General features: G+C 38.4%; 1 protein-coding gene across 1 annotated transcript in view; it reads right to left on the bottom strand.

Annotated features, from left to right (window-relative positions):
• LAD1 (ladinin 1) overlaps window positions 1-22,192 on the bottom strand; it is a 28,483-nt gene extending 6,291 nt beyond the window's left edge. Inside the window, exons 1-7 of the mRNA XM_026713012.2 lie at window positions 21,899-22,192; window positions 10,516-10,665; window positions 7,223-7,805; window positions 5,813-5,965; window positions 4,707-4,750; window positions 3,145-3,217; window positions 2,229-2,363 (exon numbers count right to left, since the gene is read on the bottom strand). Of these exons, the coding sequence (XP_026568797.2) occupies window positions 2,229-2,363; window positions 3,145-3,217; window positions 4,707-4,750; window positions 5,813-5,965; window positions 7,223-7,805; window positions 10,516-10,665; window positions 21,899-21,936 (1,176 nt within the window). The 5' untranslated portion in view covers window positions 21,937-22,192. The remainder of the gene's footprint in view (window positions 1-2,228; window positions 2,364-3,144; window positions 3,218-4,706; window positions 4,751-5,812; window positions 5,966-7,222; window positions 7,806-10,515; window positions 10,666-21,898) is intronic.
• Window positions 22,193-24,609: the final 2,417 nt, after the last annotated feature.

Here is a 24,609-nt window from a genome sequence, read left to right as displayed (position 1 = left end):
GTCTTGGAGTTTGCTGTGTTCTGCTTGATTGGTGTTTCTAATATCTCCTGTCTGTTTTTTGGCTCTTTTTGTCTCTTGATTGGCTGGCAACATTGTGTTACTTTATTGGAGGCCTTTAGTGCAGCTTGGCTCCGGGTAAACGGACGGCTATCATTAGTTAGGAAGCTAGGTTTCGTCTGGGTGCCTGGTTGGGGTATGTTTGAGCTGGAGGTATCAGGGGGGATCTGTCTGTGCCCAGGTGTTTGCCTGGCTTGTGATGTGGAGATTTTTTTGTTTGTGAGTGCAGGCTTCCAAATGATTGACAGTCTGGTGGAATCATCTCTTCTATTCATGCTTTCTGGTCTTTTTTCAATCTCTATGGCTTCTCTGATGATTCTGTGGCTGGGGTTTTCTAATACCCGAACAAAGCTGAATGCCATACATGTAAGTACCCGCGAAAACTTAAGAAAACATATATATGTGTGTGTGTGTGTGTGTGTGTGTGTGTGTGTGTGTGTGAATGGTTGAATTTAGAAAGGAATTAGATAATTAAAAGTAAGATTGAGAAACTAAGGCAAGGGAAAACTTATTGAGAAAATGTTAAAATAGTAATAAGATATGGAATAGAACACAAAGATGAATATGACATTGAATTTGTGTCTGTATGGAGAAGTGATAACTCGGGACCATGCTATTCTCAAAAAAAGAAATTTTACTTGTATTATGTTTTGTGAAAACCCAAATAAAATTTTTGTTAAAAAAAGAACTTGTTTGAGTTCTAAGTCCTAACTAACCAATGATTCTAAGAATAAGATTTTAGACATTTCTAAACAGATTCAACTTTTTACTTTCCCTGCAAAGAAAGGCTCTATGTTCACTCCAGAGCAGGTAAACCACAGAGGTAAATTGTACAAATACATATTAATGCAGTATTCTAGTAAGAAAGTAAAATAATAACCCTCCTTTTTTTGAATTTCACTCCTGAGGATTATGTTGACATTCCATGTTGTTTGTATGACAACAATATGGAACAATGCTTTCTATTGTGTTTCCCACATACAGCCCTTGACTCTGCTGTAGTCTCCCATCATAAATTAACCAGGCTTGGCCTTGTTTAATGTTTTAGACAGTTGGCAACTAGATACTACATTTTGTTCCAGTCTGCTTAAATTGTTTACCCAGAGCCCTAATCATTTATTAAAAAATCAAAGGAATAGTCATAGGTCTATAGACAGGCAGGGCCTCAGATGAAGTAGCCTCCAAAACCAGAGGCAAAAAAATGACACATGATATATAATTATTTGAACATTTACTAATGTTTATGGGGAGATGAACATTTAAACATACTGAGTTTATTTTAAATTGAAAATCATTACAGCAATATTGGAGAAGACAGTGTGAAGGAATTTAGTTCTGGCCTTGGGAAAGAGATGGGAAAATACAAATTGAGAGAGTGACTCAGAATAGTGTCTCCCACTCCTTGACCATGTTTGCCCTAAAAAAATATACAGCAAGGGCAGGGGTGGGATTCAATTTTTTTAACAACCAGTTCTGTGGGTGTGGCTTAGTTGGTGGGTGTGCCTTGGTGGTCATGTTATTGGCTGGGCGTGTCCAACTTAATATCACTCACATCGAGGCATGCATCTCCTCACCTGGCTTCTCATGACTGTGGGGATGCTGCAAAAGTTGTAAGTGTGAAAAACAGTCATAAGTCACTTTTTTCAGTGCCATTGTACTTTGAATGGTCACTCCACACAAGCAAAGTACCAGCAAAGGAGAGAGAAAAAACTCCAGAGAAGTTCCTGAGACAGGAAGTCTAGTCCTGCCAAGAATGTAATAAGGGTTAATGGAGAGGCAGTTTCTGTAAGCAACACCAGAATGTTTCCTTCCTGCCTTCTTTACAGGATTAGGCCAGTAATTTCTTCTAACAACTTGTTCTCTGAACTGCTTAGAATGTTAACAAACGGTTCTAGCGAATAGATGCAAACTGGTAGAATCCCACCCCCGAGCGAGGGAAAATTTTGAATTGATTCAAGATTTTTGTGAAAACATCCTACAAGTAGGGTTGCTAAAATCCTTGTAGTATCTATTTATTGACTTGTTGGTGAGCAACTTTAAAAACTGCCTCTTTTCTTGTGGTTCTTAATCTTTACATTGAATAGAATCTATTGGCTAATTCACCTGAACACACCTTTCCTAGATATCTGATTCCTTCCAGCAATAGGTTTCTGGGTAAGATCAGTTTTTACCTTACGGACAAGGGTAGGAGGCTCACTCTGGACAGGAATAGTGGCTTCAAAGATGCTACGTTTGCTGGCCACACCCTCTGAAGCTGGTTGGAAGTTTCTCCGAATAGGTGAAGACACTTTAATAGATCCTGCCCTCTAGGGATAAGACAAGAGTCAGGCAATATCAGAAATTCAGGCTGCACAATCAGGCAAGAACCAATTTCATTCTCTCTTAATAATACTATTATCTTCTATATACATAGAAGTGAAATACCATTCATGCATCATCACAAAATCTCCAGAATCATAAAGCCTACAAACTTTAAATTTGGCACATATGTTCCTCTTGGCTTCTAGGTACTCACTAAGAAAGGATTTTTCAATATGACCATCAGAGCATTAGTATTTAGTATATTATTAACATGCTCTGATGCTAAGGAGTTCTACTCCCACTCCCCACCTGAAAAGAAATATGTTCCAAATGCAAAACACAAGCAGAGGAGAGGAGTTTCAGTTTTAGTTTCATAGCACTAAACAGCTTTAATACAGAACAGTTGAGCTAAGTCACACCCTTGATGTCTCCTTCTTGATCACACAGCAAATACTGTTTCAGTTTCCAAACAGCCTTCAACTCTCTCACACACTGACAGGATGCTAGCCAGATGTATACCGATGGATGCTGGTAGGCAGAGGCAGAATTTTTTCCCCTTATTTTCCTCCCCCAAAACTAAGCCTGACGACATAGTTTTGTAGCGAAGCACGGGTATCGAGCTGGTGAATAAAATATTCCTCTTTCTTTGATCTTTTAGTCCACTTACATAACAAGAAGGAATGGCTAGGAACTCTTCATGGTAAAGGCTTATTTGCTCCTTCTATTCACTTCATTTTGGAGATGTATAAATGTCCGGACAACCACATTTTCTATTGCCATATTTACCTGGACAGCAGATGTATATCTCTCCAACTTCTCCTCTAGTTTGACTGTGCTTGCCGGAAGCCTCATACTGGCACTAGTGAAGAAGATGCAAATAAATCAAAATTAATTTTCTAAGGTTCAAAAAGTATCAGCGGCTCTTACAATATTCACAGAGAACAATATTCACCAAGATAAACATTTATCGTTCTGATTAAACTTGAAAAGCAATCTAATCAGAGGTATCTGCAGGGTATAGTCGATATATTTACAAGGCTGGCCACAATGGCTGTGATCAAATGTTGTCCTGGTTTTTTTTTAATGCAAATGCATCATACAGATAAAACTAGGCAAAGCTTCATCTGAATTGTTATAATTACAGTCTTGACTTTGTTGGTCATATTCTGCAGATACCTCTGAATCTATTGTGATCTGTCAGTATTCCAATCATTTAATGTAGCCATATCTCCATTCAAACAATTAATCCCTCTAAGCCTATTGTTCATTATCTGAGATCAGGGAATATTCACCCTACAAGGCTGACCGTGACCCTCTAGAGCCTGACAAATGGTGTTCTGACCAATTGTTGTTCACATGTGAAATTCCAGGTATGATGGATTTACAACTTCAAACAAGCTTAACATTCATAGAGGCTGGAAACTATGGAACATTTAGTTCATCACATCTAGACAATACCAGGTTGGAACAGTATGGAATCCCCAGCAACTTAACATTTTGAAGTTCCCATGGAGAAATAGCAGCCTAATATTGTTCCATGTCATATAATAAGATACTTTTGTTGTCAATTGATTGATATTTAGCTTACAAGCATATTCTCACAAGAATCTCATAACATAAGATGAACATTTTAGGTGCCTAGAATACTCTACCTAGCTCTGTGGTTTCTTCCACTAACCCCAAACACTTTAACCTCAGACAGTTTACTGTTGACCTCACACCTAAGAGGTCTGTAAGGGGCGTGCATAAGCGCACAAATCTGCCTACTGTCTCTGTCTTAATGTTCCCTTTTATTCATATCTATTTCATATATTAATAATCAAGCTTTTACTTATATATATAAAATCAAATGCATGCTTAACAAAATAAATAAATAAAATAAAATAAATAAATAAAATAAAGTACTGAGTTTATAACATGCCCAAGTGCAGATAGATAAAAGTCCATCAAACTGCTGACTTGATCTGCTGGATTTGATTTGACTGAACTTCCCTTGATCAGAAGTTTTAAATAAAAATTTCATAGAGCCTACAGGAATATTTACAGCTCAATTTGCAGCAGATTCTGCCTCTAGTGGCCTATATAATAAGGGCAGCTCTTAAAACTTGTAAAAGAGGTATAATGTATGCTAAAGAATATTTAGGCATGCTTCAAATTCGAAAGCCTCTTCCTTTAAACAAAACAAAATTAAAATTAAACAAAATCAAGATACAAAACATTTTCTATTGAAGTATATAGATCTCTGTTGCCACTCTGTTGTTGTCTGACCTTCTATCACAAAGACGGGGCAAGAATGCAAACTGTACAAAGGAATAGCAAAGGAATTGCAGAAGGTAATATCTACTTGCCTTCTGTTTAATGCATCTTCGTGTCTTTCTTTCCTTGGAACAACCTAGAAACAGAGGGCAAGAATCAAGGTTTTGCATGTTAAATAATTATGGGGAATAAAGGGAAATTTTAACAAGTATTGTTTCTCCCACCCAAATCCCAACTGAAAAGATTCTGTTTCAGAGGGCGGGGGAAACCTTAGCTGCAAAGAATAAATGGGTATAGGGAAGTCACATCACAACAGAATCACAACATCATGTGCAGAAGGATAGATATGGATTAGAAGTTGAAATAGCCTTCTTTGGTAAATATTTTGAAAGATTAAAAATCTCCTAAGAGATTAAGAATGGACTGAAAGTCTTCTGTTTCTCTGATTTGGAAAATATTGTTTGGCTCTCACATTTCACCTTCTACTCCTATGAAGATATCTTCCTAACTTCAGCTCCTATGAAGGAAGATGAGAGTTATATTACTGATCCTATCCCCAACACTATGTGGCTACTCAGCACCAACCTGCCTGATATCCAGAACTGGGGAATAGAGGAATTGGGAAGTTTCCAATTGCATGAGAGTGTACATGCAGGTTTTTCTCTGCAAAAGCAGCACATAAGTAGACACCCATAATTTTGAGTAGTGAGCCCAAATTATCCTAAAAATTATTACCAAAATATGTTTATTTGAAGTTGGCCTGGGGAATAATCATGTTGGTTATATTTAGTTTTCATTAAGTTTAAATGTAGATAAAATACAATCAAAATCAATTTTGCCTTGGTTATACATATTATATTTTGGAAGGTCAAAGATTAGCCCAGACACATACAAATGTTGGGTAACCTTACCCTCAGCACTTTATATGTAAAAAATTATTGCAGTGGTAGTCGTGCAGCCTCATTGCCTTTGTGCAAGTAGAATATTACTTGTGTCTTTGCTATAGGACATAGGGCTGTCAAACTCACAGCTTCTTGGCTGGATGCGTCACATGCTGGCCACATCCACACCCAGTTTAGCAAAGGGGGAGAAAGTCCCGAAACATCACATGATGCCGCTATGACGTGAGTTTGACACCCATGCTGTAGATTTCATTTTTAAATAAGTGACCTTTTCATAATTTGTAATAAATCCTTACCCGGAATGAGATTGTCCTTGGACTGATCCGGTTGAATGAGCTACTATAGGTAATCCGGGGTTCAGAAATTAGTATAGGAGCATCAAAACCTTCTTGACCAGAGGGAGACCTTATAGTTTTAGCATTTAATTTGGGAATAGCTCTTTCTGTGACCTGGAAGAGAAACATGAACCGAAGAATCATAAGGCAGAGGACGGAGAAAAGAATCGATGGCTGTTCTACCGCAGACATTTTTAGTAAAAATTGGAAATAAATCCTTTTGAACTCTAAGACTAATTACCCTACTGAGCACATCTATTTAGATCCTACAACATATTTAACAAATGGCCTGATTACCTCTTCTAGTTTTTTTGAGAAAAAAAATATATCTACTAAGGTTTCATTACAAAGTATAGAATGTGTAAATCCAGTATGATATAGAACATAAGGGCTAGGAAAAGATAGGCTACATACGTAAAAAAGAATAAATGAAAATAATTGTAAATTATGAAAGCAAGAAAAAGGCAAAATAACTTCATCGTTGCAACATGAAAAGGCTGTGAAATGATTTTCCAAAAAGGAGTTTTAGCCTTTTGGGGGAGGGGTGTATTTTAGCACTTCTGTAAAATACTTCCATACTGTTTAAATATTTTTTTAGGCTTTTACAAACCTCCCAAAATTGTTGTTTTATTATATGCATCGCTACATTATGTATTGTAATTGTATGCTGCGAGCAGCAGAGAGTAACGTTGTTACCTGGGTCTTTCTAAATATAGTTGAGATATTGATTAATTTTATTAAAAAAACATCCACTAATAACAGACTGGATAATTTGACCTTTGATATCGCTTAAACCAATAGTAGACTGTTTTTTCTGATCCTGAGCATCCTTGCACAATCTTGTTCTATGGCAACTTCATGGCAAAATCAATAATCTTGTCATTATCTCCAAAGCCATATGACAGGGATGTCAAACTCACAGCCCATGGGCCAGATGCATCACACGCTGGCCACACCCACCCCATTTGAGTGAAGGGGAAAAGTTGTGATGCGTCACGTGACAACATGGCACTGCAAGTTTGACACCCCTGCCATGTGAGGTTTTGATAATATCTGACATCATTTCAGCATCCTCAGGTGATAGCCTTTTAATGAAAGTCTTACAAGATTTCAAGATTGGATTACTCTAATATAGGGGTAATAAGAAAGCTTCTTGTGAATGTAAGATGCTCTATGTTACTTAATCCTGCCTTAGGCCATGTCTGCTCAGCTATTTCTTGATCCTTTAACCCTGCTGCTGAATAAAGCTGCCAACTTAGATATGAGTAATAACTCCATGTATTCAATTTACTCCATATCTAATTTGCATCTTTGCCCAATTAACTTTTCATCAAACTTTCTCTGTCCTTGTAAAATACCAAGACTAAGTACCTGTGGTGCCTCAGAAGCAGGTGTGGCTACAGCAGGATCAGTAAACTTTCTAGCTCTTGGCTGAATTTTCACCTCAAGCCTGCTGATGCTTTTACGTTCCCAAGAAGCTCGTTGAGGCTCCTGAGAAGCCACCTCATTCTGGGTCACAGCCAGTCTCTGAGATTCACATACGCTCGGGACCTTCTCCTCCTCTGTGAAGACCTGATCCGCATCTGTTTTGAGGTCCTTCACATGCTTCATGGCTTCATGTTTCTCCACTGCAATCTCCTCTTTTTTCTGACTCTGGGTTTGAGGGCTTTCCTCTAAAGGACCCTTTTGCTGAATGAGGGCTTCGCATTTTTCTGCTCTTCCTTCTTCTTTGGATGATTCTGGAGGAGGTGTAGGATTCTCTTCAGGAGGTTCCTTTTCAAATTTCTTAGTACTCACTAGTATTTTCTTCTCTTGTTTTATATTATTTAAAAACTCTGCTCTCCTCCTCACTCTCCTGCCTTCCAATTTATTTACTGAAACTGGTTCAATCCTCTCGTTTTTCAGTGCTGAATTTTCCAAGTTAAGCAGCTTTGCCTCTAAGGAATTATCAAGCCTAGGAAAAAGAAGGAAACGTGAACAGCACTAGATGGCACTAGAGGCTAAATTTTAGAAGAATTCACAGATTCACAGGGTTTACACAGGAATGAGATTTACAAACCAGGTTATAAATAATTTCATAGGTCTTTGGGGGCTGTAATAGGGGTAGGGTTATATTCATATGACTTGATTGTTTGGGAAATTTGAAGCAGTAATTTTTATATTACAAAAATTAATAGAGATTAAATTAATAGCAGGATAGAATCAAGATCACTTGAAGTTCAAGTACTACTTTACAAAGTCTCAGTAAGACCACACTTGGAATACTGCATCCAGTTCTGGTCACCACAATACAAAAAAGATGTTGAGACTCTAGAAAGAGTGCAGAGAAGAGGAAAAAAAATGATCAGGGAACTGGAGGCTAAAACATATGAGGAACATTTACAGGAATTGAGTATGTCTAGTCTAATGAAAAGAAGGACTAGGGGAGACATGATAGCACTGTTCTAACCCCTCTACAAGATGAGGGATCAAACTATTTTCCAAAGCACCAAAGCCAAGGCAAGAAACAATGGCTGGAAACTAACCAAGGAGAGAAGCAATCTAGAACTAAAAAGGAATTTCCTAATGGTGAGAGTAATTAACCAATGGAACAACTTGCCTTCAGAAGTTGTGGGTGCCCCATCACGGGAGGCTTTCAAAAAGAGACTGAACAACCATTTGTCTGAAATGATATAGAGTTTCCTGCTTGATCAGGGAGTTGGCCTAGAAGACTTCTAAGATCCCTTCCAACTCTCTTGTTTTATGTTCTATGTTCTAGATCAGGGCTGTCAAACTCACATCCCATGGGCTGGATGCATCATACACTGGCCAGGGCCACACCTGGTTTAGCAAAGAGGGGGAAAAGTCCTGATATGTCATGTGACACCGCTGTGATGATGCAAGTCTGACACCCCTGTTCTAGATGATGACAATTCAGATTTTGTTTTTAAAGTTTGGTACAGAAATGTTAAGTAAAGAAAATTTCTCTCTATGTCTTCTATGTAGATAGCTTGCATATACCGTATACATCATGCAAAAGAAACATAAAATGAAGGTCCATGACTGGAATGAAAAAGGTGCTATTGAAAGTGACTAAGGAATTTATCTCCTATCAGAGTCATGATGGAATGCATTCTCATTGGAACAAAGCCTAACTAATACTGCTCCATAAAAATAATAATAACTAGAATGACGCAAACGAGATTCACATTTCATTTTTAAAGTGCATATAGCACCAAGATGTTTCTTATCATTTTCTTCAACTTTTAAAAACCAATGCACAGGCACTCTAGAAGCTTCTTCTCTGCATCTCCTAAAACATACATTATGACCATCATTCTAAAAAGTGCTGATGAAGGAATGATATTTTGCTGCAAAAAAAAAAAAAAAAGGCAAGTGCGGAATGTTTCAAGAATTGTGAAAAACTGAACGAGATCTCTAAGTACTTTGTGAACTGTTTAAAATGAACTACAGTCTCTACTTATCCCTCTCTGATCTAGCAAATATTACTGTGAAGTTTCTGAGTTTTCCTCATATACTATGAATTTGGCAAGAAAGCCATAACTAAATTATGCCAATCTCTTCAGTTTAAATTTCTGGCTAAATAAATAAGGTCAAATGATTGGAAAGTGTTGTATTGAAAATCCTTGATAGTCACCAACAACCGCAGCAATTATTCTGAGTTAGGCAATCCAGTACTCAGTATAATAATAATCTTAGTTGGTGTGGCGTCATAGAACAGAAAAAAGATCAAATAATCCTATCCTGCATTAAAGTATACATTCTCTCTATTCCTTTACAAACTATCTATAAACATAGATTGGAATCTTTAGTTACTACTCCATTAGTGGTAGGATTCAAAAAAATTTACTACTGGTTCTGTGGGTGTGGCTTGGTGGATGTGGCAGGGGAAGGATACTGTAAACTCTCCAGTCAGAGGTGGTATTTGCCGGTTCTCTGAACTACTCAAAATTTCCACTACTGGTTCTCCAGAACTGGTCAGAACCTGCTGAATATCACCTCTGTCCTCCATTCATGAAAGGTAGAGGTGGTATTCAGCAGGTTCATGAGAACTGATAGGGGAAATTTTGAGTAGTTCGGAGAACCGGCAAATACCACCTCCCCCATCTATTCTCTGCCTCCCAAGTCCCAGCTGATCGGCTGGGTCTTCTTTTGTTGCCCTGCACAGGAGAACGGAGCTAGAAAGCAGGTTATAGTGGGGTGGGAAGAGAATGGGGATTTTGCAGTATCCTTCCCCTGCCATGCCCACCAAGCCACACCATACCCACCAAGCCATGCCCACAGAACCGGTAGTAAAAAAAATTAAATCCTGCTACAGATGAAAGGTAAAGAGATTTTGTCAATTCCCATTCTGTCTTCACCTCTCTGTACACATGCACATTGTTCCCCATAATTTTGAAGAGTCCTGTAGGTTAGAAAAAGGAGAAGATATGGAAACATGAGTTTTAATTTCATGGAGAAGGTGGAGTGTTAGGTTCAAAGTATAATCTAATTCCATTTAATTTATACCTATCTCCCTAAATCTCAATCCCCATTCTTCATAAAATAATATTAGTTCAAACAAACAGAAAGTCATTGTCTCTTTTCAAAATCATTAGAATTTGCTTCAATTTCCAAGCAATTTGCACAAGCTCCACAACAGCCTAACCTACAAATACAATTACCTGTTTGATGTCTGACTGGTCACCTTCTGTACTGTGCTACTGGAGGATTCCTCCTCCTTCGTTTCAGAGGTGGAACTCAGCTGCCTGTGTCTTCGCCTGCGCTCTCTCTCCTGCTCCTCTCCATCCTCAACAGACCATTGTTGAGCCAGGCTGGAAGGGAAAAAATTGGGGGGGGGAACAAGAAAAGTATTAGTAATCAGTATAGAAAGAAAAGAGGCTATCAGAACAGATAGTTTTTTAATCACACAGTGCAACTATGCAACATTGACACTAACTCTTTCAGAGCTCATACGTATCTGAAATAAGATGAGCTGACTTTCCTCCAATCATAGGTATCGTTTTAAAAGTCTTATTGTAAAAGTATATACAGGTTTATGTTCGTTTCCATCTAAAGCATTCAAGAAGAAGAAACCAAGGCCAATAATCATATATTACAACCTTTGAATTTTCTCAAGGAGGTATCAGAACAGACTCATACGAAAAGTACCTGTTTATCTTCTGTATGCATTTGAAATTGTGCCTTTAAATAGAGAACATCATTTTTAAACCTGTGCCAAGGCTTCTTTGTACATCAGTCTAAAGAACCATAACTACAAGGAAGGAAAGTGGGATGTATGAATAATTTAGAATAGCTGAGCCCCCACCATATACAGCTGTGATACCAGCTTTCTGAATTGAGTGCAACAGGGCCTGTTCAGGAGATGACTGAAAATGAAGAACCCTATATTCATCCGGGCTAAGGATACTGTGTTGTTTTCATCCCATCAGTTCAAAGATGAGCCCCTACCAAAACTTCAATTTTTCCAGCCTCACAAATGTCTCAGACTGGGAAATCAGAGGAGTAACTTTTAATACTTCAATCAGATTCTTCAGAAAGGGTGCTGTTGATCATACTACTGATTGTGGCTTTCAGCATAAAACTGCAGTTGGATTTAGCTGATCGCTTCTATTGTCCTTACAATAGGGAAGAAGCTTACTTGGAATGATCCATAATTCTGGTTTTCTCTGCCCTTTACCTCTGAGGACAATTTTCTTGATTTAGTCTGGTGCAGCTGCAATGCCTTGATTAGATTCCATCTCTTTGAACCAACTTCATCCACCTACACTTGACTTTCCCCACCAGACCAGGTCTAATCAGATGCCACTGGCTACAGAGGAAAACATACACCTACTCTTTATCTCATATTTCACCAACCTACCCCCAAATTCCCATCTTTTGCTAGGTATCTGACTCAAAATTACCATAAAGAAAATAATACCAAATATCTCAACCATGTTGTCTCAGAGCATACTCCCATCTGATGGTTTTCTTAATGGGAAGGTATTGCAATACCTCCATGTATGGATGGGACTTTAGAAGCATTTCCTGCTCTTCTTGTTTATGTGTTAGCACACTATCAGTGGTCTGACATGTTAGTCCCAGGAAAAACATGATAATGACATTGCATAGATTTCTTACAGCAATAATGTATGGCAGAAGCTTATTCTTCAGTCACCTACAGAAAGTGGGGGAAGGAAGGCAAAACAAAGCTAACCTGAGCATGGGCATCACTTGACACATCTGATACTGTGGCAGCAGTGTGAAAGCAGTCCAAGTTTTTGATATGTTTGGTAGCTCTTCTGTCTCTGATGAAGTTCCAGCTCTAATCCATGGCATTGGAGCTGCCCCGTTTCTTGGCATTCATGAAAGTTGCCATTCAGGGATTGCTATCACAAGGTTGCTAGTTAATAATTATCACAGCAGATATTCCTCTGCATTTTTAGTTTCAGTAAAAAGTTTAGCCATTATGTTTTTCACTCAAAGAAATGGCTGTATAAATGCAGAATCAAAGGGGATAGACATAGGAGAAATACTTTGAAGGGAGGGGAAAAGGGCATGTTGAAACCTCTGGCACCAAGCTTTAAATCATCTTAGCACTGCTGGTGGCAATCCAAGACCTGCTCTCAATATACTTGAGGTTCTCTGTCATTTATGACTCATAGATTTTCCTCTTTCATTATTTTTGAATCAACAAAAGGCAGCCCCACCCTCCTTTACAATAATCCTATTTTTCGAGTACTGTATTGCCTTACTAGACTGATGTCATGATCTGATCAAACTGATTACCATTGTTTCAAATAGCCCTGTGCTTTGTTTGTTCTCCTTTTTTTCCATTGTCCACATTCTTCTGAAATTATTCTAGGTAGTGCTTGGATATATTGAGCTGAAAGACAGTGTAACTGGCTTGACTTAGTTATCCATCACTAAAGTTGTAGAGTCTGATCTCCAAATTGCACAGAACCCAGCTGTGTTTTTGGATACTGTTTTCTGACATATTTTTTCACACTCAAGACTCCTTTTCTCTATCATCGCCTGGATTAAGAGAAACCTTACCACAGGCAGATCTGCATCTAATACCTGTACATAAGAAACCACTTAGGCTACTGACATCAGTGTGGAGTCTGAATGAGTAATCAAAGTCCAACAAATAGCATTCCTGTTACATCATTTATGTATGCTTAAAATCAAGCAACATGTTGGTTAATTGGCATCTGTTTGCACTGTCAGCAATCAGGCCATTCCCTCTCCTGTCCTTCAAACAAGTTCTCATGCTCTTCTTCTTAATTGCTATTTGGTAATTGAGAAGACTTAGCACTGTGCAGAGCACTAAGAAAAGACAGAGGCATTTAGTGTCAGCGAACATCGTGTATTCAAAATCCCAAGCAATTCAACTAATAAAAGACAGGGCCCAGGGCTAAATATATGGTTTCTATGAAGATTTTGATCCCATGTATTTCTAAGTAGGGAAGGGGAATACTGCTGTTTGAAATGCAGTGGCTGCCGCCATTAAACTAAGTAGACAATAGGCTACTTACCCCAGTGCTGAATTGAAATGTTGTTCTCTCATTCCTGACAGGATAGAAACCTATACTGGAATAAAATTTACCATATACATTGCCAATTCTTACTGTACCTCTGTTTCAAATCACTGCAATCAAGAGATTCCCAACAGAGTTAGGGGGATTTGAGATCATCCTTGGATGGTCCTGGAAGCAGAAGGACAATTCTACTTCCTTTAGATACAGCTAAAGATGAATTAATATTGTGTCACTCATGGATTATGGATGAGATGAAGGCAACATTATGGGGATGTGACAATAAAATGAAGTGGCCAGGGCACGTACTCATTTCTACTGTGATTAGGTATAAGTAAGGAAGCACCAATGATTTCTTACCATGCATCCTCATACATTTCATAGCCCTGAATTGAATCTTGCATAGCACTGTTCAATTTACATTTCAGTTAGTGATGATCAAATGTGGCTAATCCTGGAAAGATCCAGGTTTGAGTTCCTGCTTTGCCATGAAATTCACAGAGAAACTAAGCCAGCTGCTGTCACCCAGCCTAAGCTATCTCCTAAGATTGCTGTGATAATAAAACTTTCAGGAAAGTCTAAATACATCTCTTTGAAAAATATAATATAAATGCAACACATAAAATAATAGCTAGTACTAAAGTTAGATTAACCCAAACTGTATGTTGCCTTCCTCTGGTTGGTGGATTTATACAATGGTGCATTGATTTGTATTGTGACCTCCAACCAGTAAAGAGAGAAAATCCTAATACTTTCCTAATAATTATTAAAAGCATCCAGCTCCCACTATGGGCAATTTAGTAAATCAAAGCAAAAACAAGCAGGACAAGACTGTTGATCTTTTGTTTGGTTTTTTTCTTTTTTTTTTTCGGGTACAAGAAAGTGACAGAATCACAAGCAGAGTGTACCTCCACCAATCCATAAAATCCATCCACACATAACTAAGTTTGTGCATATGCCCACACACCTGCTGCTTATAAACTATGCCTCTATATGTTTTAGGTGCTTCCCAAGTTCCATTTCAAACTCATCTGCTGATATGATTCCAGTGAAATGAGTTTGGTTTGGGAGGAGCTTTGGGTCAAAGTCCATCCTCTTCACGGAATAATCTTGGATAAATCATCTCACAGCAAGTGGCAGTTTCCTTCTCAGGATAAATGAAGCTTCAGATTTCAGCCTGCATATCTCCTATTCTCTACCCTCCATCCTTTCTAAAAAGAATATTAAATAAAGCCAGATCCTTTTATATTATCATATTTATAGGGGCCATCTGAAAATTAATATATCACACTTATTATAGCTGTTGTAAAAATGAAGTTGTATCACACATCCCACACTATTAATTTCTGTCTGGAGTCTTCCTTCGTTCCTTCCTTCCTTCATTCATTCCTTCCTTCCTTCCTTCGTTCCACAAGGTAACATGATGAAATCATTCAGGCTGATTAATGTGGAGGAGTGCTGTATTTCTTACTCTCATCCCACACAACTCCTTCACTACAGTAGCCTTCCCAAATTAAAATGTATCTTCCCAAATCTCCAAGCAACCACCAAAATAGCAGGTACTTAATCACAGAAATACACCTGGACTGGAATAGGGTGGGGGAAAAAGCAGGATATGCATTCATGTTAAGCAACTAGAAGGTTTGGAAAGTCATCCGAAAACCCTCTTCAGCAGAACAGGTAGCATATTTTGCTTACAGAAAATCCTAATTTAATGTTCAGTATCACCCAGAAAAGCTGAAATATAACTTTGCCTGAAGCTTTGGAGAGCTGCTGCTGATCAGTTGTATATTTGACTTGGGTTTTCTGTGTATTTCATTCTCTGCCTGCTCACTTGATTGCTAAGTCCTCAGCTCAGAAAATTCATGCATTCAGCTGGCTATTCTGACAGATGTCTAAGTTGTCAAATACCATTTACAAATATTATAAAGGATACCAAAATATAGCCTGATTAGTGGAGAGGGCTGCATTAGTTCCTCCAGGAACTGCAAAAGTAAGTAGAGGAGTAGATACATCCATCTATCTCATTTTCCTCTGCTTCTTTCTCTTGCTCATTCTCACGTACACACGCACAACCATATATATAGACTAGTCTGCAGCTTAATTTTCTACAGTTCTATCATAGAAAAATGTGCACATTGGCTAGTTGACAAAATTCTACTGAAAATTGCAATTGTACTGAAATGCAATTTTAGCCTTCTATCAAGGCTAAAATAACATTCAATTCTGTTTCATAAAACATCCAACTAATTAATAAGGACAAAATACTCTAACAGAAATTTCTTTTTTTTTTCTATGTACATATTCCCCTGGTGATTAGGAAATGTTCATTAATTATTGCTAAAGAGTTGCAATGCTATTCCACAAATAGTCACAGCTCATTAATTCTCCAAAGGATATTAAGTTCCATAATAGGGAATCTTTTTTTAACACAAGGGACATAACTAATGGAAGCTGTACCTGAAGCTAGAGGTTGAGGCCATTACCAACAAAACAGAGGTCACCTCCCTTTCTCTTTGTTTTTCTACCACACCTCCTTTCTTCTTATAAAGACATTTTTTTCTTTCTTCCTTTTCCTTCCCCCCTTAACAACCTGGGCTTTTGAAAATGCTGAAATCCCTGTTATATATTCACAGTGGTTTTAGTGATGCTCATGGTAATAATTATTCATGTCACTGAATTTGTATAAGAAAAGTTGCACCCAGATTATTGTCTTGGTGCTTTTGCTCACTTATAAATAAATTGTCTTACATATTTAAGAAAAAAGAAAGAATTAGAATAATGTATAATAATTAAGCAAATTTCCTGATTAGAACACCGTAGAAATCAATAATACCAGAAGTGATGAGTTACATAAATAATAATCCTGTGTGGTCCAAAGATCAAAGACCTATGAAACAAGGACTCATAGGTAGTCTTAAGCAACTATCATTTGTAGTTTTAACTGCCAGGATGAAAGATAAGTTGTTAAGCGAGAAGACAAATGAATACTGTAGAAAATAATAACATTTTCCAGTTTTCATTTCTGAAAACTTGACTTGCTAGAGTTGATCAATCCTATGGCTAGGAGGGATGGGGACACCAATGGCAATAATAACAAGGGAAAAAATACTTTTCTGTACAAATGAGGCATGAAAAGAAAAAAACATGTTTACTAAGTATTATATTGAGAGGATGGGATATGAAACTTTGGAAACAACAGAAATTATTATCATCTTGGAGCTACCTAACTCAGTGTAATCTGTACTGTTTAATCTCTCAACTCTGCTTGCAGTTGCTACAGATTAAACCTGAGACTTTGTTCAGGAATAACAAATATTGTACCACTCACACATGGCTGTTTTTTTCACTCCTTTCAAAACACTGCTTGATGCCAGGACAAGCACCTGGCATTTTAAGAGAGGTCTCTTGCTTGTCCCTCTTCTTACATACCATGTTTCACCTTGCCTTCTCATTTTAGGGCATTTCCACAGAATGCAACCAGAATAGCAGTCCAAGAGACTGACTCTGAAAAATGCAGATTTCCATCAAGGATGAAGACCACTAATGCCACAGATGCCAGCCACCTAAAATTTGCAGCTATTTCTAAAGCTCATCTAGCTCCAGGCCTTCACCAATTCCTGGCAAAATTGGGGGGAAGGATTCAAATTTTTAAGGATCAGAACAGGATTCAATCAACAATCAGAGGGGGAATGGGATAAGATATTTTATTCATTTGTTTGCCCATTTAATTTACATGCCATCTGAAATAACCCTGGGCAACTTTTAAATAAAAACCAATTCATTAAAAGAAAAATACAATAAAAAGTTCGTATTTATACAAATACAATCTGTATAAATGATGCCTACTCCTATGTTACCAAAAAGAGGAAATGTATCTCCAGAAAAAATGGCTGAAGATACAGTTTTGCATAAGCTAGCACATGAATACAGATGGATTCTTAAATATTGAGAGAATACTTAGTAGGGAAGCCTGTGGTCCAATCACATGCAACTATGCAGCCCAGATGCTATGTAATCAGTGATGGGTTTCCATTTTTTTTCCTACCAGATCTATGTGCGGTTTTATGTGCGTATGTTCTCATGAGGTATGGCAATCTGTTCTGCCGCGTGAATCAGCTGAACTACAAAACAAGGGCATATAGGAGAGGTAGCGGTGGGGAGCGGTGGGCAGGGCCATCAAGAGGTGGCATTTGCCGGTTCTCTGAACTAGTCAAAATTTCCATTACCAGTACACCAGAACTGGTCCAAATCGGCTGAATACCACCTCTGTATGTAATGATGGAAAGTTTTAGGATTCCTGCTGCTCTTTGGTCTGTTCATTCACTGGATCTTCTTTAAGTTCTAGAGTATTATTACTAGAACTCTGATGAGTTACTGAATCACAAACCATGATACCTGAAAATTCTCTTTCTTCTTGCATTAAACAATTTTTCCTCACAGGCTTTAACTTGCCTTTCTTTTATGCCTCCACTCCCTTTCTAACATAGACAATATAAGTGTATAAGTTATAGTTGCGTTGAAAAATCTTGAAAAGTAGTATTTCTCTGCCAACATCATCTTATTCTAAAGATAGGGCTACAGTCTACCTTGCATATCAGTTTATTGCATACATCAGACTAAACCAACCAATTTTAACTTGGTACAACTCCCAGAATTCCTATCCCGCATCAAGACAACCCCCCGTTTTTTTTTAAAAAAAGGCTGCCCTACCCTGTATGCAGATAATACCAACCCTACAGTTCCTGGAAAAATAGGGGTAGTCTAAGTCATTTCTTAATTGAAATTCCACAGGGCTTTATATTATGTCATTCCTTTACATTTAATCATCAAGGAACAAGAACTGTTGGAATTCCAGGGAAGGTAATGTTCTGGCAAGAAATATCATGAGATGATAACTTTAATATTGTAATATCAATTTCAATCCTTAATACAATTTTATAACATTAAAAAGATGTATAAAAAGATGAATGAGTAATAGGAAGCAGGTAACAATGCCTAGATGTTTTTGGCTGATTCCCCCAATACTTTAACAGAATTGGAACTGGACCTACTTGGATGGAAGATCACCAGGAGATATGAGGCATAAATAAGCTAGAGACAAGTTGAAGACAATCTCAGAAGGCAGTAGCAAATCATGTCCATGTTATTGTTAAGAAATCTACATATTTATGCCCATATAGTTACAGAAGAAAAGCTCAACTTTGGGGGAATACTTATTTTGACAGGAAAATGATTAATGCTTTCATGGTTTCCAAAAGAGAATAAAGGAAAAATCACCAGAGCAACTTCCAGTTCAATAGTTCAACAATGATATCTAGACAGACATAGATGGTAAAGCTATATAAGTAACTATAGGAAAGCAGAATATGCAAACAGGCTAAGATACTTGAAGAAAAAAATTAATATTTTATGTGTACTTTAATTACAATTATTTATTTCAGATCTGTTCCAAACTAGCAAAATATTCTGCCATTCAATGAGATTAATTAATGTGGATAAATTAAATTAAGCCTTATTAACTAATGCTACTCTAATGTTGACATCATCAAAACACAACTGCCAATCAGTTTCTCTGCTTACAGTCTGATTAATCATATGAAACTGATCTCTATATAAGCAATTTTTGGTGGGTGGGGGTAATGGCAGAAGTAATTTAGGTTTATATAGCTCTTTTCAGAAATTTCATGAATTCCTTTACTGTTTAATCAAAATGGGGGGAAGTAAAAACAGATAAATTTATATTTAATTTCATGCTTGTTTTAAACTAGCACATTTTAAAATTTGAAAGGGCAGCCAACAAAGAGGGATCCTGCCTCAACTACAGTCATTGACAACAATTCAGAGATTCCTTCTGATAGAAGCAATCATTATATATGCTACATAGAGAGAGAGAAAGAGAGAGAGAGCACATCATCTCTTACCCCAACCCCAAATAATGAACCTGTAAGAAGCAAGGCTAGAATAATTCTCACAAAGAACAATGAAGGCAAATATTCCTTATCTTGGCCCAATCAGTATACCTAGTTCCACACCTCAAATAAGCTAATAATAATTAGAAATACTCTATTCACTATCCATAGTTGCCTTTGAATTTTCATCAAATTTAATAGGTTTTCACTACTCAATTGGTTGCTTGTTTTTATTTTTTTGCAGCACAGAAATAGCTTTTATCCACCACCAACAAAGTATCTACCAACTTTTTCTGAACAATTCTGAAAGAATCTCTTTCAGGTTGTCTAGAATATCAAGCAAGACAGATCCTGCTATATTTGTATTCTATCACATCAAGAGTCCCTTATCAAATATGTCAAGTATTTCCTCCTAAATATTATACTTTATATTGTTTTTGAAGGAAGACCGTAGTCAAGGAAGAAGAAAATTATAACAAGCAAACAGAGAAGTTACACAATCCTTGTAGCTATGAAAATAGCATATATTTTGCTGATGTGCCAATAAATGCAAACCAGTAATAATGAAAGCATTAATTACTATAATATAATGACAGTAGAATAATGTATGAACTTCCTAAATATCTGGTTTAAAAATGTAGATTTAAAATAGATGTAATCATACTTGTTGTTTCTTTGAGACAGAGCATACTGTGGCACTGACTGACACTGGTGAGAGCAAATCAACCATCAGAAATTAGCATTTGTAACCATCATGAGTAATTATTAGCCCAAACTTGAAATAAAAACATGTACTAGAGCTGGTGGAGAACCCTAGGAATGTACAGCTTCCAGTATGGGGAAATCTATATTCAGGTCATTTGAAGAGCAAGAATCCAGGTGTGCAGTTTAATTCATCATAAAACCAATCAGTTAGCTTCCATGGAAAACAAATATTAGTGTGTGGGTCAAATAAATCTGGTATGGTTAGTGCCTCCAAGTTCATTCTTCAAAGAATTGTGGATTTAGACAACAATCAGCACTTGATTGGAATGTGATCTCCCTGGAGAGTCCATGCAAGCGGCTTTCCTTGGGAATCAGATCACTTGTTCAAGGTCTTATGGTTTATCTTCTCATCCTTGGGTGTCACCTCAAAGGGGACACAAGGTTTATCTTCTCATACTAACTTTTAAGGGAAAGACCTTCTCCCATACTAACCTGCTGAAGGCAGGACACCCCACCACCAAAAAAAGCCTCCTTCTTTGTAAACATGCTTTAAGTGGCCCTGGGCAACTAGTATTACTGAGCCTGAGTTCTCCAGTTTCAAGCTAAATAAGACAAGCCCTGAATAGCTGTCAAAGAGGACTAGGAACTGTGCATTCAATGCCTCCTCTCCTTTCATGTTCAGCCTACCTCTTTGGTTGCTCACTGCATCCATCCATATGGTGATAAAGTTAAATTTGCTATTCCTAAAAACATAGAGCCATGTGGAATTGTTGTATAACCCTAGATAAGATCTAGTCCCAATACCGTACCACTTCCTATCTCTAACATATGAGATATGTACAAATGAGTCCTCAGAGATGCATTAATTCTATTAAAATTATAATGCGACAACATCAGAAACCTAAGCCCCCAATACATTGGTTTCATGCTCAGGCTATATAAGGATAAGTGATGATTGCCTAATAAGACACCATAGAAGAAATCTCTATCTCCTCACATTATTTCAAAACATAGCAAGCACCCAAACAACAACAACGTGCTCATTCTATAAGGCTGCAATCTTCTCAACCTGCTATCTTCCAGATGTAATGAAACTGCTGTGATCAAAATCAAGGCACTTGCAGTTTCCACCAAATTCGGAGGGCATCAGACTGGAGAAAACTGTTGCATGAAAGCACACTGAAGTCAATGAAACCAAGTTGCATTATTAGCTAAGCAAATAATCAATCAGTCCTTTAATAACGGATATATCTGAGGAGGGGCTCTAAAACGAGGTTGGTGGGAACTCTTTTTCATCATCCTAAAGAAGACAGGTGAGCTAGCACCGGGCATCCACACTTTGTAAGAAATGGTTAGAACTTCGAAAGAAATCTACCTGCTCCTCTATTACATAGGATCGCCTTCTTAATTGATCAATATATGTTAAACCAGCTAATGAATTCCGTTTTGCAACCCTGCCCTATTCGTTGTAGTCTGTTCTCACAGGGAGTTGCCGCTCCCGGGACGGAGGGGCGGCGGGGGGAACAATCCCCGGATGGGTTCACGTGAACCAGCCTCAAGGAACCCCATTCCCCCCAGAGATGACCACCGCAGCCTTTCAAGGAGTCGCACAAGAACTCCGAAAAAAAGTTAAGGCACCCCTCAGGTTTTACTTTTTTTTTTTTTTGCTCCTAGTAAAGAGCAGTAAAAAGCATTCTCTCCTAGGTCTGGAATAGACCAATGGTACTACAACTCCCAACAGTCGTAGCGCGCTTGGCCAAGAATCAGTCCGAAGGGCGCTCGCAGTCCCGAAAGTTGGCACCAAGGAACACAGTCGGGGGAGGCTTCTGTGCCCGCCGCGACGCCCCCCTCCGTCTGCCTCCAGAGCCGGGGAAGGAGGGAAGAGGAGGAGGAGGCTGCTTCAAACCCACCTGGACAGCGCGGACCAGTTCTTTCGGTTGAAGGACATGCTGCTTGCTGTCTCTCTCCGACGGGCTTGGACCGGGGCGGATGCTGATCTTGTCTACCGATTGACTGCTTTTTATTTTATTTTATTTTATTTTCCAGGGAGAACTCTGCTAGGCTCCCGGGTAGCAGCGAGAAGCCCTTTGACGCCCCCCTTCGCAAGCGATGCTGGCTGGCTGGCTGGCTACTTCGCTCCCTTCCTTGCTTCCTCTGCGCCTCGCAGCGCACCTTTACCTTGCGATGCCACCCGTCTACTGCAGGGTTGCCTGCATCACATGGTCTCTTATCTGCCTTGACAGGCTGGAACTGTAATTTGTCTATTAGCAGCACCTTGCAAAAGGCACCCTGCGAGGGTGGGACGTGACCCAGCCTGCGCACAAAGGCAGCCATTCTTTTATGCCCGGACTGGGGACGGATTTGAATTTAGCTCCGCTTTCGGGGCCAGGCGCCCTGGATTTTCGGGGGCAACTCCCTGCTTAGAACCTGTTTTTCCTGCCTCGGGTTTCTCCACGACTGTACAGGCAGAAGTGGTGAGCTCGGGAGAGGAAAAAGAAGAAGAAAAAAAAACCCCTTCCTTTAGCAAGTTAACCCTATCTCAATCGCAGCTACCCAAGTGCAAGAAAGTCCATTTCTTATCATTTTCAGGGGGCTCGGTTTCTGAAGCCCCTTCCTCTGCTGCTGACAAATAGATGATGAACCACCAATTTGGGAGAAGTGCCTGTTTCTCCCTCACCTGGTGTCAGATAATGGCCACTAATTTAGAAAGGGCCACTGCAGATCAGACATAGGGCTCCTTCCAATAAATCAGAAGGTTGATCCTGTTTTGCCCAGTTAGGACTGAAAGCAGCGCTTCTGCTTTCAGGCAGGTTCTGGAACAGGGATTTTCTGCAAACAAAGCATCGGGTCTCGAATGGGAGAAGAGACTGCACAGTTCAACACCGTTTCACCTTGAGCCCTCTTTTTTTTCCAAAAATTGCAACTAAAAGAACAGTCCGAGAAAATAAGCATTCACAAAAATTCCCTAAGGAAGGGGAAGCCAGAGATGAAAGATTGATGTCAGCTGTCTCAAGTTTGCAGTTTTTTCTTGCAGCAAAGTTAGCATATGCACAGAATTGGAAAAATAAAGACATCCCAAATGAATTGGAAATATTGAAGAAAATCACAATGTGTGCAGAAATGGATTAAATTAACAAAAGAACTTAAAAATAAGGAAGATTTGGATTATTATAAATCATGGGAGAAATTTTATGGTTGGCCAGAGACGAGGAAGATCAATGACAATAAGGAATGATTATATGTATATATTTTATTTAAAGTGTATAGAGGAGAATTACTACTATTACTATTGGATTTAGCAAAGTAATGACAATGATTGATGTTAGGGAGACTGTACCATGTTCAACTTTCTTATTGTAAGAATGGTCCATCTTTGTGTTTGTTTAATTGTTTAATAAAGAATTAAACATTTTTTAAAAAAGTTTGCAGTTCTTTCTGAAGCACATCTACAGTACCTCTGAGCCTTCTCTGGTGCCTGCCAAAATACAGGGAGGATACATTCAGATTGTGGTTGCTTAATAGCTTTTAAGGGCCAGAGCAGGCATCAATCAGTACCAAGAACAGGGGATGTAATCAGATATTTATTACCAATATAAATAACCACTTATACATTCTCAGAAAAAGAAAATGTAGTTCCAGAAAGGATGGCAGAAAACACAAGCCACTGCATTTTAAAGGCCCTCGCTGTTTTTCCCTTGGACTATTGGGAATCTTACTGGCAAGAGACACTGTATTGTCCCCATGATGTATCAGATCACCTTGTGATTAGAGAAGGTAGAAACAACTCCTAAATCTTTTCTACAATGAGCTGCTGCAATATCCTTTTATTGCCCCAAAGGGAATTGTTGAGGCAAGCTGACACTCAATTAGAAGATGGCCCACTCACATGGGAAGATCACATTGAATGTGATTACAAAAATATTGCAGTCCAAACAACTAAATAGGCTCAGCAGCCAAAAGCAGACGGTGCTGTAAGTGATACTGAGCTCTGGTCTGCATTCCCTTCATGGCAGCTGCAAGGAGAAGAGGGGGAAGCGGTGGCAAATGATAGCACATGGATCACGATCTCCTTATATCGTTATGTTAATGAAGTGAGTTAAGTATTTGTGTTAGGTATTACACAAGTACTAGGTTGTATCTTTGTATGATTCCATGATGTTACATGTTTTCAGCACATCAACCCAACCATGGCAACAATGTAATTATTTAAACTATGCAAAACAATGAATGAATCCTAATCAGTGACTTCACACTATAATTTCCCAACATTTCCTGTAGCAATTCAATTATACCATAGTTGGAATTCAGGCAACAACTGGAATCACATCTCCATTATTTATAGGAGCCTCTGTGGCGCAGTGGTTAGAGTGCAGTACTGCAAGGTACTTCTGCTGCAGCCAGCTGCCTACAATTTGGCAGTTCAAATCCCACCAGGCTCAAGGTTGATTCAGGTGGGTAAAATTGTTGGGGCCAATATGTAAACCGCTTAAAGAGGGCTGTAAAGCACTATAAAGCAGTATATAAGTCTAAGTTCTATTGCTGTTTGTTTATTTCCTTATAGATTGTATTCCTAGGGAACATTCATGCCCATAGTTCTAAAAATATTGTTGTCTCTCCATCC

This window comes from Pseudonaja textilis, chromosome 3 (assembly GCF_049901715.1).
Source record: "Pseudonaja textilis isolate UNSWEBS1 chromosome 3, rPseTex1.2, whole genome shotgun sequence".
Lineage (NCBI taxonomy): Eukaryota > Metazoa > Chordata > Lepidosauria > Squamata > Elapidae > Pseudonaja > Pseudonaja textilis.
Note: the sequence above shows the minus strand (reverse complement) of the source record. Positions and strands in the feature narration are given on the sequence as shown.